The following is a 15,251-nucleotide window of genomic DNA, read 5'->3' as shown; positions in this document are numbered from 1 at the left end:
GCTGAAAAGTTACTTGTAATTTATGTCAATTTCAAGTGTATTATGTTTGCACTAAACTGGAAAAACTACTTGGTAAGATTTAATGTTTTTGCAGTGCACCTGTTCTTTCCCATTGAAAGTACTCCTGGTTCAGTGATTCTGTGTTTAGCTGTGTCTCCTTTTAGGACAAAGTCATGAATTGACTAAGTAAGTAAATAAGTAAGTACAATTTTATGTATATGTCACCTTTCAATAATGTTCCTGCCTTTTGAACCATCACTGCTTTGTATTGGAATAGATTGGATTTTATATGATTTGGATCTGTTTTGACTTGGAAAGTGACTTGAGAGTACATCCGCTGTGAATCTGTTCTACAACTAAATAAAATATAATTAAATTAAATTGAATACTTAGTGTTTTAAAACAAAACTTGGTAGAAAACAGAATTTAAATAAGTAATGACTTTTACTGAATTATTTGTCTATGTTTTCATCAATAGGTTCACATACTGCTTAACACTGTTAGTTGAGAAATATGTGAAATAAAGTGATTTAATGAATTTAGATTGAACACCACCTACATCTCAGACCTTTGTCCCCCTGGTGTCCAGTTATGTACTCTGGGAGGCCAGTGACCCTCAAAGCATATCAGTGGAAATATAGAAACAGAAAGTTAAAAAAATGTTTTTTAAATGTGCAAAAACAATTGGTTTTTAAACATAAACCGTTAATAAACCTGTCCATATACACTGTCGGTTGGTTTCGGTTTTAAAGTGTCAATTTTAAAGTGTGAATTATGAAACAAAATTGTTGGGAAATAGTCCAACAGTTTGCCTCTTGCATCACACTGTTTGGTCAACAGAACCCCTTTTTTTCTTTAAAACTTTAAAATTAAAGTGGCTTGATCTTTGGTATTCATAAACCTTAAACTACTTTTTCCACATTTTTTGTTTCCACAAGCTTTAGTGGATTTTATTGGGATTTTATGGGATGGATTTCCACAAAGTAGTGCATTTTTATGAACCTGAAGGAAAAAGGTTTTCTTTTTTCCATTTTTTTCTTTACAAATAAAAATGTGTGAAAGTGTCACATGCATTTTTATCCAGCACAACTGAGCCAATACTTTGTAAAACCCTTTTTTTCCCCTGAAAGTCTTTTGATTTTAACCAGCCTCACAATCATACAAATTGACAAAATTCCTCATTTTCTTTGTAAAATAGCTGAAGTTTTTGAAGTTTTGCTATAGATTCTTAATTATATTTGGGTCTGGACTTTGACTGGGCCACTCTATGACATGAATATGATTTGATTTCAGTGGGAATGTTATTTTCAGAGTGATGTACATTGATAATTTCCTGCCACACATAGTATTATGATATAATGTAAGTAAGAAAATGAATTGCTGCTTCTCTGATTTATTCTTTCCTTGCCCAGGGGGACGATCATGGTTTTTTTTTTTTTTGTCTTTACAGCTGTTTTATTTTTGAATGTTTTGCTCTGAAATGCCACAGACTGCTTTACTGAGAGACAATCACTGTGGTTAAACAAGTGAAACTGCAGTGCAGTGCACAGAGTGATACTGTGTTGGGAAAAGAGGAGCAGACAGGCTCAGGTTATTAAATACATCTCATATGGCATGTGACATTTAAGTCAGCTGGCTCTACTGTTTCAGCAGTGAAAGTCAAAGGGCAGATAATGGCCCAAGAGACAAAAATAGGAGGTCAGGATTGCACTGGAAAGGTCGAGGCCAAGTAAAGTTTAGTTCTGAGCGCAGTCCAGAGGAATGTATTTCACTGCAAACGACACATCCTGACACGCCCACACTAGGAAAATTACAGATAGTTTCGAGCACATTTCACTGTATTTCACTGTAAAAAATAAAAAAATGTCAATTTACAGGCCAAGTGTTGAATAAGAGGCATCTGCTGTCAGTTAAATACATGTTAGCACCAATGTTGGGCGCTCTTTCATTCTCATCTGAATACAATAATTTGATATACAGTTTATAGAATGGTCTTACTGTTTCTGTAACTTCAATGTCAAAATCAGGATTCAATAAAAAAACTCAACCAACATGGAGTACACTAATTTAATAAACAAAAGGAAAACTGTCCTTTATTAACTATTACCTTGTGGTTGTAAAAGGTTGCATGATTCTTACTGATGGAGCTGACGAATGTGACCAGTGAGGAAGACGTTCTCAGTTTTTTCAAACAATGCATAACAAGTTGATAAAAGCTGACATGAGAAAATATATCATTTAACTTTGCTAAATTTCAAATGATATACAACAATCTTTAGAACTGAAATAGATTACCAGATGTAGAACCGTCCAGCACAGACTTCAGAGAGTCTTTCTGTAGTATAACCTTCTTATGATTGCAATATGTTCAGCAGTTTCAGCTTTATGTGCTGGGTAAACTGGTCTCCACGCAGTTATAGACCCATTCCTGCTTTTCATTAATGGGTAGCACGTGTTGGCACACCTACAGGCAAAAGAAATACATGTTTGTATTAGAATCTAGGGTTAAATATAATCATTCAGTGTGTTGTGGTACAATATTAAGCTGTCATAACACCAGAGCTAATTTTCTTTTATTTTTTTCTCTGTTTTCTGTGGGTATAGTCAGGGGTTCACACACATTTTCACACTTAAAATTCCTTACTTTTCCCCAATTTAAATTTCCTGAATTCTCAATCTCCTTTAGCCCATTTTAAAAATACAAAAGTTCCAAATGAATCTATGGCAGATATTTCTACAATGTGAATATTCTGAAAAATACTCAAGCTTGCTGTTGTCATACTGCTAACACAAAACGTTCATAACAACAGACACACAAGGTTGGAGAGAACACCAGCTTTACTAGTAAAACAGTGATCTTTTTTTATTTTTTACCATTTTGGCCCTGGCTGGAACTTCAATAGCAAACATAGCCATCCCTCTGCTGCTGCAGCAGTTCCTGCTCTGCTCGTTGTTTACATGAACCGTCACCTTCTGATTGGCCTGCAGAACAGAAAGCAGAGTTTAACTTTCTCCAGTTCAAATCTATGAAAACACAGAACGTAGTTTAAACATGTAAATAGGATTAAAAGAACAAAAAGGTTTACACAAATTTGTCTTTGCATACCATGAAGTCATGGTAAGAATCTAAACAACTTTCTCTCCTTGGTTGTTCTCTGAGCCCTTCAGCCATTCTTTCAGTGTAGCTTTTGTTGCCAAGAGAATGGACACCCCACCTGCATGTCAATGACCCTGAATTGAATAAGGACAACTGATTGTGTTAGCTAAGGTCCTGGGAAATGTCGCTCATATTCCTCTCAACCCATCCACTTTGCAACTGGTACTGAAACAGACCCTCAGCATGATACTACCACTAACATGTTTGATAGCTGCTACAATGTTCTGATGTTAAAAACCTCAAGTTAGCGTTTCAAAATTCTTCTTATTGTGGACAAACAGCTCAGACTTTTCAAAATGAATGTTCTTCCATCTGAGGGTGAAAGCTTGGAAACTGGACACAAATGGATGTTCCAACTGAGTGACTCCCTAGTTTACTCTCTGAAAGTAAACTTTTTTTAGATAAGCTCTATCATCTTTACCAAGAGTGTACTCAAACACACAGCAAGAATCATGCCAGCACCTTGCTGATGTTGACAAAAACTGTGTGATTTGTCTGCAACTTGCTAAAAAACATTCCGACAAATATTGTTGGGGTGTATGCATGTCTACAAGTTTGAAAACAAAAAAAACAAACTAACACAGGATGAATGATTCAAATGAACCATTAAAAGCCCCAGATAATCTAAAATTTATGCCTCTAATGAGTGTTTGAAAGCTTAATTGTTGCCCTCATAGCTAGATAAGAGTAAACAAGTTTTTGGTCCACCTTGTTGACTATGAGGGAGGAAATCCGGTGGTCTCCTCTGTAGGTGTAGATGAAGACGTTGTCATGCCCTCGAAGTGCTTTGGCCCCAAACCTCAAGGTGATGGACTTCTGGAGGGCTTGGTTCAAAAGCTTGGTGCCTGAGTCCAAGCAAAGTGGCTGCATGGATGGCTGAGTACCTTCACAGTGTACATCTATTTGGAATGGACATGCCTTCCAGAGCAGGAGGAAAGGTTTGTTTAACTGGCTGACATTCATCCTGCACCACAAAACCAAATGAGTGAACGTCTATTATTTAGTTAATCACATGTGCTCACCTACCTCTACTAACTCCAGCATATGATTGTAACCCATAGATTCCAGGGTCACCCAGAGGTCTGCAGGGTCTCCATCTTTCTCTGTGGCCTCCATCAGGTTCAGCTCCATAAAACCCTGCCGCGTCAGCTGGTTTTTCCTCATATCAAAGTTTTCTGGCCCCACAAAACCAAAAAGAACAATAAAAACCTGGGCGCCCTCTTCACGTTAAGTTGCTTTGATTAGTGACCACCTTTGCACACGGCCCAGGCATCCTGGTCACACTTCTCCCCACTGGTCCTCAGCTCAAACAGGTTGTACTCATCCAGGCTTAGCAAACCATTCCCATCCAGGTCAATCATCTCAAAGATTTCAGACAGCACCTCCCTGTGGTAAAAACAAGATATTACATATAAATGACCCACATCTCCTTTTCCTTTATAAAACACACATCCATAAGAGCGTTTTACATTCAAACTCTGTTGCAGCAACAGATACCAACATCAGAGGTTTACCTCAGCTCGCTAGTGAGGTCTAGTTCTCCCGTGTCTGTCTTGTAGATAAGTTTAACAGATTTATCCGAAAAATTAGTTTTGTTTTGTTTCTTTAACCTGCAGCCACTGGTGAAGGGAAGCAGGCGGTAAGTCCCAGCGTTTAGTTCTCCTTTCCAAACATATTTCTACAAGAACAAAAAAAAATAAAATAAAAAATAAAAAAAAATCAACAAATAATCTCACAAGTGAAAACATAGAGGAATTATATCAGCATGTAGGAACACTGATGTTTTATTTGATTCTATGTATGTTAGAACACGAATGAATCTGGTAATGAAAGGGCCTGTTTACATTAAACATACTTCTTTGTCTTTTGATTCGGTGAAACACACTAAAGCCGAGTCTTCTTTGGTTTCACCTGCTGTCATGACAAAAACAGCCGTGTCCACATTCATCCATGCTTGAGGCTTATCTGAAAAGATGAAAACGGAAAAAGTTGTTGGGGTTATTTTTAATCACAAATTATTTTTAAAGTCAGTAACATACATTATGTATTTTCTATGAATTAAGAAAATGATGACAAATAAAACTGTAGAGTGAGGACCTACAGGAAACTCAATTCAAACCATGGATTTATGCTGCAACGCAGCAGAGCTACCAACTGCACCACCATGTAGCTCTTGAGCAGATCCTTCATATTGAACTAAATTTAATGAGCTAAAGTATGAAAAATAGGCCCATGAAAGGTAATGAATCTATTTTATGTTGGAATTTTAGATGCCCTAAAAATTGCTTCTAACCCAAACAAATCCTTAGTCACACTTGTAGTCTAATTTAAAAATGTCAGATAAAACCTTGCTTCTTGAAGCAAAGTGTGAAGTACTTATATAATCTCTGTAAAAATAATTTTGTAGGCAATTTCATACAATATTTTACCAATGGTAAAAAAAAAAAAAAAAATTGCAAAGGGTTTCTCCAAGCTACAAGATTTAGCTGTGTGCACGCTACAGTTTTACATATTTTTCTTTCATGAAAATGTTGACACTAACCAGGTCTGTGGCTGAGGCTCAGCGGCTGGATGGTTAGATAGACACTGGTTTTCTGAGGAAGATGAAGGTGGTACTGCAGAGAGCTAATGCTGCTGTTATCGTCCACAAAGAAGCAGCCTTTCATAAAGCAGTGATGCCAATCCTGCAATGACAGAAAACACTCCTGCTTTACGTTTCTAATGGTTGTCTGGATGGCAAACTAGGAGAACAATCACAAAAATATGGTTATCTCTGCTTGAAGGCCTTTATAATACTTATCAAGGATTCAATTCTGCTTTATGCATCTAGACATGTTTATGTGTGTGTGGTTTCAGCTCAGATCCTGACACTACTACAAAACAAAATTAATTTATTCAGTCAACAGAAACCAAAACTAACTAGAAAGTGAGCATTTCCTACGAAAATGCAAGTGTGAATGCTGAATGCTCAATGCTTTTGGTGAAAATGGCAAAAGCATTTGAAGCCAACTGCTGAAGACTTGCAGAAAAGTGAGAAATAGTCCATGCAGTGTGAAAAACCCACATAAAAGCCAAAATTAGCTAAAAAGCTAAAACTAGCTAAAACAGGCTACCACTAGAATGCTAGGTTGTAGTAATATATTCCTTGAAATGTAAAAAAAAAAAAAAAGAAAGAAAAAGACTCATGTAAACCCTAAAATTTGAAAAGGACAGAAACATTCCTCTATTCCTTCTGATAAAAATGGTGGGTGAATGAAATCCATACCTTTTATGGTTCCTGAGATATCAACATTTGTGTGGAGGCATCGTTTAGCACAGTGACTACAAAATACATCCCACATGCAGTACGAAAAAAGCTCACATTATTCCCGTGTGTTAAACAGCACAAAAGCCGTTAAACTGCCCAACTTCAAAATCGCCACTGCCTTGAAAATAAAAAAAGGGTGGAAAATAACATAAACACTAAAAAAAAAATTAAAATTAAAAATAAAATTAAAAAAAGGCTGGAAAATATACATTTATGCATGTTGAAAAAAATTTGAATATGAACGCCTTTGTCACGATCATCTAAGATTTTCTTAAATCAATGAAAACTCAACAATATGTAAGCTGGTTAGCTCAGCTGGTCAGAGCGTGGTGCTAATAACGCCAAGGTCATGGGTTCAATCCCCATATTGGCCAATTGAAACATAAAATCAACACTGAAAAATTCATTGTGGCATTTTTTTGCATCAACTCATTCACATGAAATAGGTGCTATTCCAGTGCTGGCCAGAAGAGGGCAGGAGTGTCACACCGTGTGTCTGCAGAAGGCTGGGGAAGGTCTCCCTGCTGGACCTGATTGGGGCAAATTGGAGCCCATTTAACCTTGATAAATATGGCCTCTTCAATCTTGAGCGAGCGGTCATTCAAAAGCGTCCAGGGGCTACTTTGGCGATATTTATGAATTCTAATATTTCTTCCATTTTGCAATCCTGCTGTTGCTTTGTCTGGCTACACAACCGAAATTAGGTAATAATTTGAAATTGAACAGGAACATCAACACAGGGAAGTTTTCATTCCCCTCATTGGAGACACATTAAATGAAAACACAGTTGACGTGGACACACAGTAAAAAGCACATTGAGGGCCAAGCAAGGCCAGAATAGGCCATATATCCTTATAGTTGACAAATAAATCACCAAGTTAAACAAAGAAAAGTGCCATAAAGACGGAGCATGCCACTCCTTTAGAGAAAAGCCATTTTCTCGGAGTATTTATCTTGGGCTGTGAGAGGCATAAAAGATCAAACCATAACACTTTGGTGGTTTGTCCAGACAATATTAAATGAGGGAAAATGCCATGGGCACCCATCCACTGGTTAAGGACATCAGAATTAATGCCTCCATAGAGAGAGGGTCAGCCTGCAGACTAATACAGGATCTGTCACCTGCTCCAGCCACAGGTCTGATTTACTGTCTCACAGGGTCGCAGGACACCAACCCGGCCACACACACACACACACACTCACACATATACACAGTCTATTAAACCTCCTTTAATCTCTTTCTGCTCTTATCTACACATAAAAAGCTATAGGAAAACATAAAACCAATGATTGCCATGTAGATTTCTGTATACAAGGAGATATTTGTGTCTCAGAAGATGCAACAATATCTGCATACTGATGCAGCTACACATCCATTCTCCATCAGCCATAGTTATTAGCCTGTGGCTATATAGGGAGCCAATCCAGGGAGCAGAAGTTCCCCTTCGAGGTGCTCTCTGGACACACATTCTGTTACCCTTAATGATGTCTGGCCGTTTCCAATCTCAACACAGTGCTTAGACCTGTTCTGTTTATTTATTTATTTACTTTTTTTTTCTCGTTTTGCTGTAAAGCAAACCAGCCAGGGTTAAGCCAAAAAGAGTGAAAACAAAGAGCGCCAGATCAATACAGTGTATATCTATCCACCCCAGGCTACGTTCAGCCATCCGAGCGGCTGCACGGCATGCTGGGTCCTCCTTATTACGCCGTACTCCATACAAACACAAAGAGATATCCAGTTACTTACCAAACGTACAGATTTGGCATTTACAATAAACCATATAGTTAATAGTACTGTATGCATAGGTGAAGCTTAAGAACTAGGAATACAATTGAAATACTCATTTATTTCAATAATTTAGCTAAACAAATGGGTGACTCATAGTATTTAGTGCCCTGTGCTGTATCTTAAGAATTTATTTTCATAAAATGTCCCATGAATGGTTTCTCAGAAAATTGTATCATTACATAAACTTATTAAACTGGGTTTTGTTGCAGAAATATTATGTTATTTGTCACAAAATATTATTGCTAAAGAAGGTGGATAGAAGTGCTCTATCCACGCATATCGATGATAAGCGTAAAGTAAGGAAAAAATACACTAAAGAACCAAGAGAGCAAGAGTGTACGCTGATCATTAGGTATGGACAAAGAAACAACGAGGGCTTATCATGAGTATTTAGAACCACGTGATTTATGTTAAACATTCATTTTCATAATTATGTTGTACAGTTGATGAACTGCCATAAATAAGGCGTCCCAGAAAATTTTATCATTACATAAACTAATAAAAATGGGTTTCATTACAGAAATATTATGTTATTGTGTTATATGTTATATCGCCACAAAATATTATTGCTAAAGAGGGTGGCTGTTTTCATAGTGCTCTATCCAAGCATATCGATGATAAGTTTAGTGGAAGGAAATAATTTGTTAAAGAACTACCAGTGCTCATTAGCATGGACATAGAAACACCAAGGGGTTATCATAAATGTTGCTTCATATATAGAAAGCAGGACTTGATGCCATTTCAGGACATTTCCAAACATTTAGAACAAGTGCACCGAGTTCCGTTACCTGTAAACCTGACGGTTCCTGAACTTTGCCTGCCTTACTGCTGCTGGATGCCACTGTGACTGAGTTTGACAGGGACGACCGTCTGCTGCGAGCAGAAGGAGGACGAGAAGAGGACTGGCTGTCTGAGAAACACACACAGCAGTTAGCAAAATACTCAACAGTTTTAAAAAAAGACTAATTTATGACAAATTACAGGCAGTTCAGTAGTCTATGCAAAGAGTACACAGTTTTCCAAAAGCAAAATTAGGTGCGTGATGAAATTCAATCAATGGTCTGCCTTCTTGGAAGTTTCTTTGAACAGTTCAAGTGACAATGCAGACTTTGCTTTTTGTTCTGAGAAAATGTAATCTCGAGATCTAGCTCCATGTAATTACGTTGCCACATGAAATCACTAAAGGCACCCCTTCAAATTCACTTTCTTGCATAACATTATTCCTTGAAGATAAACTGAAGGTAGAATTTTTTTCCTATTTTTTTATGAAGGGGCGGATTGTTACCAATCTCGGAAAATCAGGCCAATTAGAAATGTGAGTAATCAGTTAGATACAGAAATAAATGAACCCACTGTAATCCTCCTTTAGATTTATGTTGTTAAAATAAAGCTCTGAAAGTTTTTTTTTTTTTTTCAAACAAATCAATAAAATTACCGCTTGAATGAAAGCAAAACATCAAAACATTATCGAGGCTACAAAAATAACCCATTTGACGTGTGTGATTGCATAGCAACTCAAGTCAAAGGCTTGTTAAAACGCAACAGGTAGAAATCAATACATGGGAGAGGCACAATAACGTGATAATCCAGACTACTGCGTGGGAGCTCATTTGTTTTTGCAGTGGTGGTTGACTGCTCCTCCTCTCTAATCCCTCATCACCTCCCCAGTGAGAAGTGGTGGAATCCTCCCCGAATCAATAACAAGAACATGGACTGACCACTTAAATCAACCCCATCCATCTTCCCAATGTTGGCCCCTCACTCGCCTTATCATCCCAGAGCTCCGCCCTTCCAATCCTTTCTTCAACAGTTGGGTTCTAAATGTTTAAAAGCGAACTTACAAAGGAGAAGTGACAGAGAATCTACAGATTCCTTACTGAAAAAATGCCGCTGACTGAATCCAAGTGGTTTCAAACCGAAGTAGTTATTTTTTGTCAGTCTTCTAATGGCAGTAATGACTACCAGAATCAAAACACTTTGATGTCTCCTCCCTCTAAACAAGCTGCCCTAATTGTTTGGCGATTATGAAACATGGACTGCCTTAATGGGGTGATTTGTCACATTGGTGATGAAAAATTGATCAATAAAACAGCTATTACTCATTCATCAAAACGGACCATACGGGTGCACTGCAGAGATTTGGGGTAAACCTGCTCTAAAGCCTCTGTTTAATACCTTTTTTGATAGTGGAGTCTGATTCCGCATGTTGAGCTGGTGATACAGATGATGCTGATGCCACTGAGCTTTTAGGAGGGCTGTACAACTGGCTGCCAAAGTTCTGCCTCTTTAGCTTAGCGTCAGCTTCCAGCTTGTCCAGAGCAGCCGTTTGACACTGCTCCGCTGTAGAAACAAGCCGCCGGCAGAACTGACAGCAGCAGGGGAAAAAGTAATGAGAGAATGATACACGAGCAACGTTTGGAGCCAACAAAGAGGAGCATAAATGACTTCATTTTTTGTTTTTGAATGAACAACAAATCCAGACAGATTTGCAACAAACAATAAAAAAAAAATCGGCACAGAAACTGAAAGTTCAAAAGAATATCTTTTGGATGGAAATATTTAGTTAGCTTGCATGAGCATACCTCAGCATAGTCCAGTTTTCCATCCTTGTTTATGTCTGACAATGAACAAACAGCATTTACCTCCTCCGCTGTCATCTTCTCGCCGCTCTGCAACAACAAAGACAATTTCAAATAACATCCTGACCGATCATGACGCAGACACATCTTCAGTTCAATGAATTCAAAAGAGTTTCATGCTCTCTACTGTCCAAGACTAGGGCTCCCAGTTGACCTTTGCTACTAATACACATTTCTTATAGCACAATTCCATAGTTTTAAACTCTTAATTTCCCAGAGTTCTCTGTCGTTTATAATCCAGACAAAATGGATGAATGGATTACATTTTTTGACAATTGGTGGAGAATAATTAAAAAAAAAAGTTTATTTTCCAAATACTTAGAAGCTGACTAGTGATCAAAGTTTAGGTTTGATGTTCCAAGAATAAAGTCAACAAAAAACTGAGTCCACTTTCTTGAGTGGTACGCACACATTTGTTTTAAATAAAAATGAGTAAGAAATCAGAAATAAAATGAATAGTTAGCAGCCTAATGACAACAATCCTAATTAAAATTATTCCATTCAAAATTTGTGTCATTCTCTTGTATGAGTAGTTACTGAATGAAAAGAGATGGAAGAACAGCTAAAATTACTCTTTCAAATTGGTGCGTTCAATAAAAATGGATCATTTTGCAAAACCAAGTTACAGGTTGAAGAACCCTATCTGAAGCGACGGTAACCTTCACAAATTAAACCACCAAATAAGAAGCTAATGTTAAGAGAATATTCTGCACTTTGTGGAAAAATAAGATTCTAAAAAACATTTTACTTACAGATGTTAGAGTCTTCTCCAGTACGCTGTGTGTGATGTAGCCGTCACAGTTTACATCTAGTTTTCTGAAAGCTCTCAGTAGCTCAGCCTCCTCGGTTTTCCTTTCGCATTTCAGAATCTCGCAGAAGTCATCAAAGTTTAGCTTAGATGTTCTAGAAGTCCAGTATTTATTGAGAGTCGCATGGGACGGATTCCTACCAGCCTGCTGGAGAACTAAACAAGATAAATAGGAAACAAGATATTCACATGATAGTCACTAAAAACAGAAAGCAAAGATGGAACAAGGAGAGTGGAAACATGCCTCCATCAAAAATGAATTTACGATAGTTTGGCATTTAATTATAATTAAATAGGTAATACCAAACTAATTTACTCTGAAGAACATTCAATGAAGACTGAGAACCACCAATGCTTCTTGTAACTACACCAGACAAACAAATCTAAATCTGATGTGATTAAAAGAAAGAAAAAAGTTAACAAATTTAATAAATGTAGTGAATCGATATTTCTGTAGTCAGACTATTCTAAACTGGGGCTACCGTTTTGTGTTGTCATTAGGTACTTCCCAGTATGTCAGCCAATTGCATTTGAGCACCTCCAGGCATGGCATTATAAAAGAACGGTATATAACAGAAAGTTTACTACCGTTTTTAAATTCTTATATATTTTGATACCAGTTTGTCTTCAAAAGCTACTTTTGAGTACTATTATTCGAGTGTCTGACTGGGAGCTAGTTGATTCAGAACTGTATGTTATTAATTTTCACTAATAACTATATGCACTTAATCGATAGATTTTTTTCCTGGCTTTTCGACATTTTTGTAGTTTTCCTGATTACAAATCGAGGTATTTTTATAAACTTGGAGACTTATGTGGACTACATTATGGAAAATCAAGATGGTTGACTGAGACCTAAATCAGCGATCTGCAATGTTCAGTGACATTTTACATGTTGTCCTATTCTAACAAAGACGCATTTATGTTGACTTCAACGTAAATCTGTGCATTCACGTGAATCAAGGCAAAGTGATAGATATGCATACGAGTTAAAATCACACAGCGTTGTGCAGCAAATTAGCAAGTGGTTTAAAAGCGGTTCTTACCCCGACACAACTGCTGTTTTGAAGATATATTAGACAAACTTGATCGGAACACAGCAAGATAAGCAGCTCGACACTGCATGTAGAAAACCTCATCATCATCGGGGGGACGAGTTGATTCCTGAAAAGACATTTTGTAGGGGAAAAAAAAAAAACAATATGGCAACGATTCACTATATCAGTCTATGGGGGAAAGAGAGCAGACCGCCAACTAAAATTTTGAATTGTTGCATTGTCTCTTTCGTTGATAGGTGTGATACATTGTTGCTATCGCGGGGATTGTTGCTAAGGAAACAAAATCTCGACAGTGCGCATCAAACAGGATCCGGTGGAAACAAGAAAATAAAGAAAACGTTCCTCTTACGTTGCTAAACCTAAAGCAATGCAGTGTCTTTCACAAAAAAAAACCAAAATTAAATTCCGCTGTGGTAAAATTATCCACAAATTTTCTCAGTTTAGAAAAAATAGATTAATAAAAGCATAAAATGCCATATAATGCTACCAAAATAGCTGATTATTTCTGGAACTTTTTGTGCTACAAACCCATCCATCCATCCATCCATTTTCTGTACAGCCTCGTCCCCGCTTGTACCCGGTGGGGTCGGGAGAGGTGCTGGTGTCAATCTCCAGTGAACGTTTCGGGCGAGAGGCGGGGTTCACCCTGTACAGGTCGCCAGTCTGTCGCACTGCTACAAACCTACTGTTTGAAATATGAATTAATGGCCGGTTAAAAATTAGCGTTATATGAGAAAAGTGGAAAATCTTAACTTTTCTCATATTACAGCCTCAAATTAAATGAGTTTCATTTTTACATGTACATTCTAAAAAACAAAACAAAAAAAAGTAAGTAGTTATGCATGTTGAGGTGATTTTTTTTTGTATCTTGCAGTGTGTCTAATAATTCTGAAGATCTAGATATGGAAATTTTCCCTATTTTTCTAAAACAAAAAATTTCAAGCTTATAGACAGGTTGGAGAGAGACGTGTTCAACAAGTTTAGGTCTTGCCTTAAATTCTCAATTGAATTTAAGTCTGGACTTTGATTATGCAAGAATAATACATGAATTATTCTTTCACCTAAAGAATTCCAGTGCAAATCTTGCAGTATGTTAAGGCTTGTCCTTTTCCATGAAGGTGAATAGCTGCCACAATGCCAAGTCTAAATTTTAATTAAGCTGAGATTGTAAGGACTTTACTATTAAGACTTTTGAAGGTTATGAATTTCTCTCAGTTTTATTCAGGAGACTTGGAGCCATGAGGCTGAATGCCAATGCAAATCACACTTTAGTATTTTTTGTAATTAAAAAAAAGGTTTTATATGTTCAAAAACATATATCCTTTTCCTTCAAATGTATAGTCAAACTCTGTGTGTGGTCTATGAGAGTTCAAGTTCAGCTACAGTTCTGTTTCTTATCCATTCCAACTTTTACACAAAAATGGTGCTTCAAAATGAATGAAGTATCATAATTTCAAAGAAGTTGAAGGTTTTTCTAAAATGCCAACATATTATGTGCCAAAGTCTGTAATAAGTACTGAGTTACAGAAAGCTGCGTTTTATGACTCTATATTTCAACTGTCACTCTCTTCTGATGGTCAAAATGACAAATCAGAGTTTAATGACAGGAGACATGGAATGACGGCGATCCGTCACTGGCCAAATTATCAGTGATTTACATAGCACTAAAAATAGTTGTGTAAGAGTCACTTAAGACAAGAACCATTTCCTTAGCTGAGGCAGACAATTTGAGTCTGGACTATCTATCAAAACAAGGATTAGTTTAGAATTTTATAGTTACACAAAATCAATCTACAGAGAAATCATGACACACGGTTGATTTTGTCATCTTAAGGTAACTCTGAGGACAACATCAATCCAAGGACATTTCTTTGAAATGTGAAAAAAAAACTGAACACCTTAAATGTCAATGCATAAACAGAGACAGATCAACAAGATAGGACAACTCTTAAAAATAGACAAATTAACACACATGTTAAATGGCTAGACTGGGCAATAATTTAGAAGCTGAAAAATTAATTGATTTATAGTTGTCTGTAATTCCAGATTTATTTTAATAGGGACAAAGTACAAAGAGTACATTATCTAAAAGTTAAAAAAAAAAAAAGAAAGATCTGGAGGACATTAAATGAAAAAATGATTTACAATTTTATTGGACCTTTCATGAAAACATAACACAGCACAGATATATTTATTGGCACATACGACAATGAAATGTTTCACTGGTCTCCAGAGAGATTTTGTCCATCTTTGTTTACAAAAGAACTTCAAATCCTTTGGATTTCCTAGTGCAGTGGGTAGATTTTTTTTTATCTTATGAAAATCTGGAGACTTTCCAAGTCACAAAGTGACCTTAACATGTTTCCTTAGAGATGTTTTTATTGTCATGATGGAATGTTTTAGGTCAGTGATTCTAGAGAATAGGGACAAAATAGGTACTATGGATAAAGCACAAAATTTGAATAAAATATACACAAAATATAACTTTTTTCA

The 15,251-nt window shown here is 36.8% G+C and overlaps 1 protein-coding gene and 1 non-coding gene across 2 annotated transcripts; one reads left to right on the top strand and one right to left on the bottom strand.

Annotated features, from left to right (window-relative positions):
- Nucleotides 1-2,295: 2,295 nt before the first annotated feature.
- Nucleotides 2,296-13,269, bottom strand: efcab7 (EF-hand calcium binding domain 7). The gene is made up of 13 exons (XM_007550863.2): nucleotides 12,747-13,269; nucleotides 11,645-11,856; nucleotides 10,836-10,922; nucleotides 10,429-10,618; nucleotides 9,042-9,163; nucleotides 5,700-5,841; nucleotides 5,013-5,122; nucleotides 4,672-4,835; nucleotides 4,410-4,543; nucleotides 4,184-4,332; nucleotides 3,866-4,075; nucleotides 2,875-2,982; nucleotides 2,296-2,464 (listed from the first exon to the last, which is right to left on the bottom strand). The coding sequence occupies exons 1-13, from the start codon at nucleotides 12,874-12,876 to the stop codon at nucleotides 2,384-2,386; spliced, it is 1,839 nt and encodes a 612-aa protein (XP_007550925.1). The 5' UTR covers nucleotides 12,877-13,269; the 3' UTR covers nucleotides 2,296-2,383.
- Nucleotides 6,765-6,838, top strand: trnai-aau (transfer RNA isoleucine (anticodon AAU)). Its single transcript has one exon. It is a non-coding gene; the product is annotated as a tRNA-Ile (tRNA).
- Nucleotides 13,270-15,251: the final 1,982 nt, after the last annotated feature.

Source organism: Poecilia formosa, unplaced genomic scaffold, assembly GCF_000485575.1.
Source record: "Poecilia formosa unplaced genomic scaffold, Poecilia_formosa-5.1.2 Scaffold38, whole genome shotgun sequence".
NCBI lineage: Eukaryota > Metazoa > Chordata > Actinopteri > Cyprinodontiformes > Poeciliidae > Poecilia > Poecilia formosa.
This window is presented reverse-complemented; position numbering and strand designations above follow the sequence as displayed.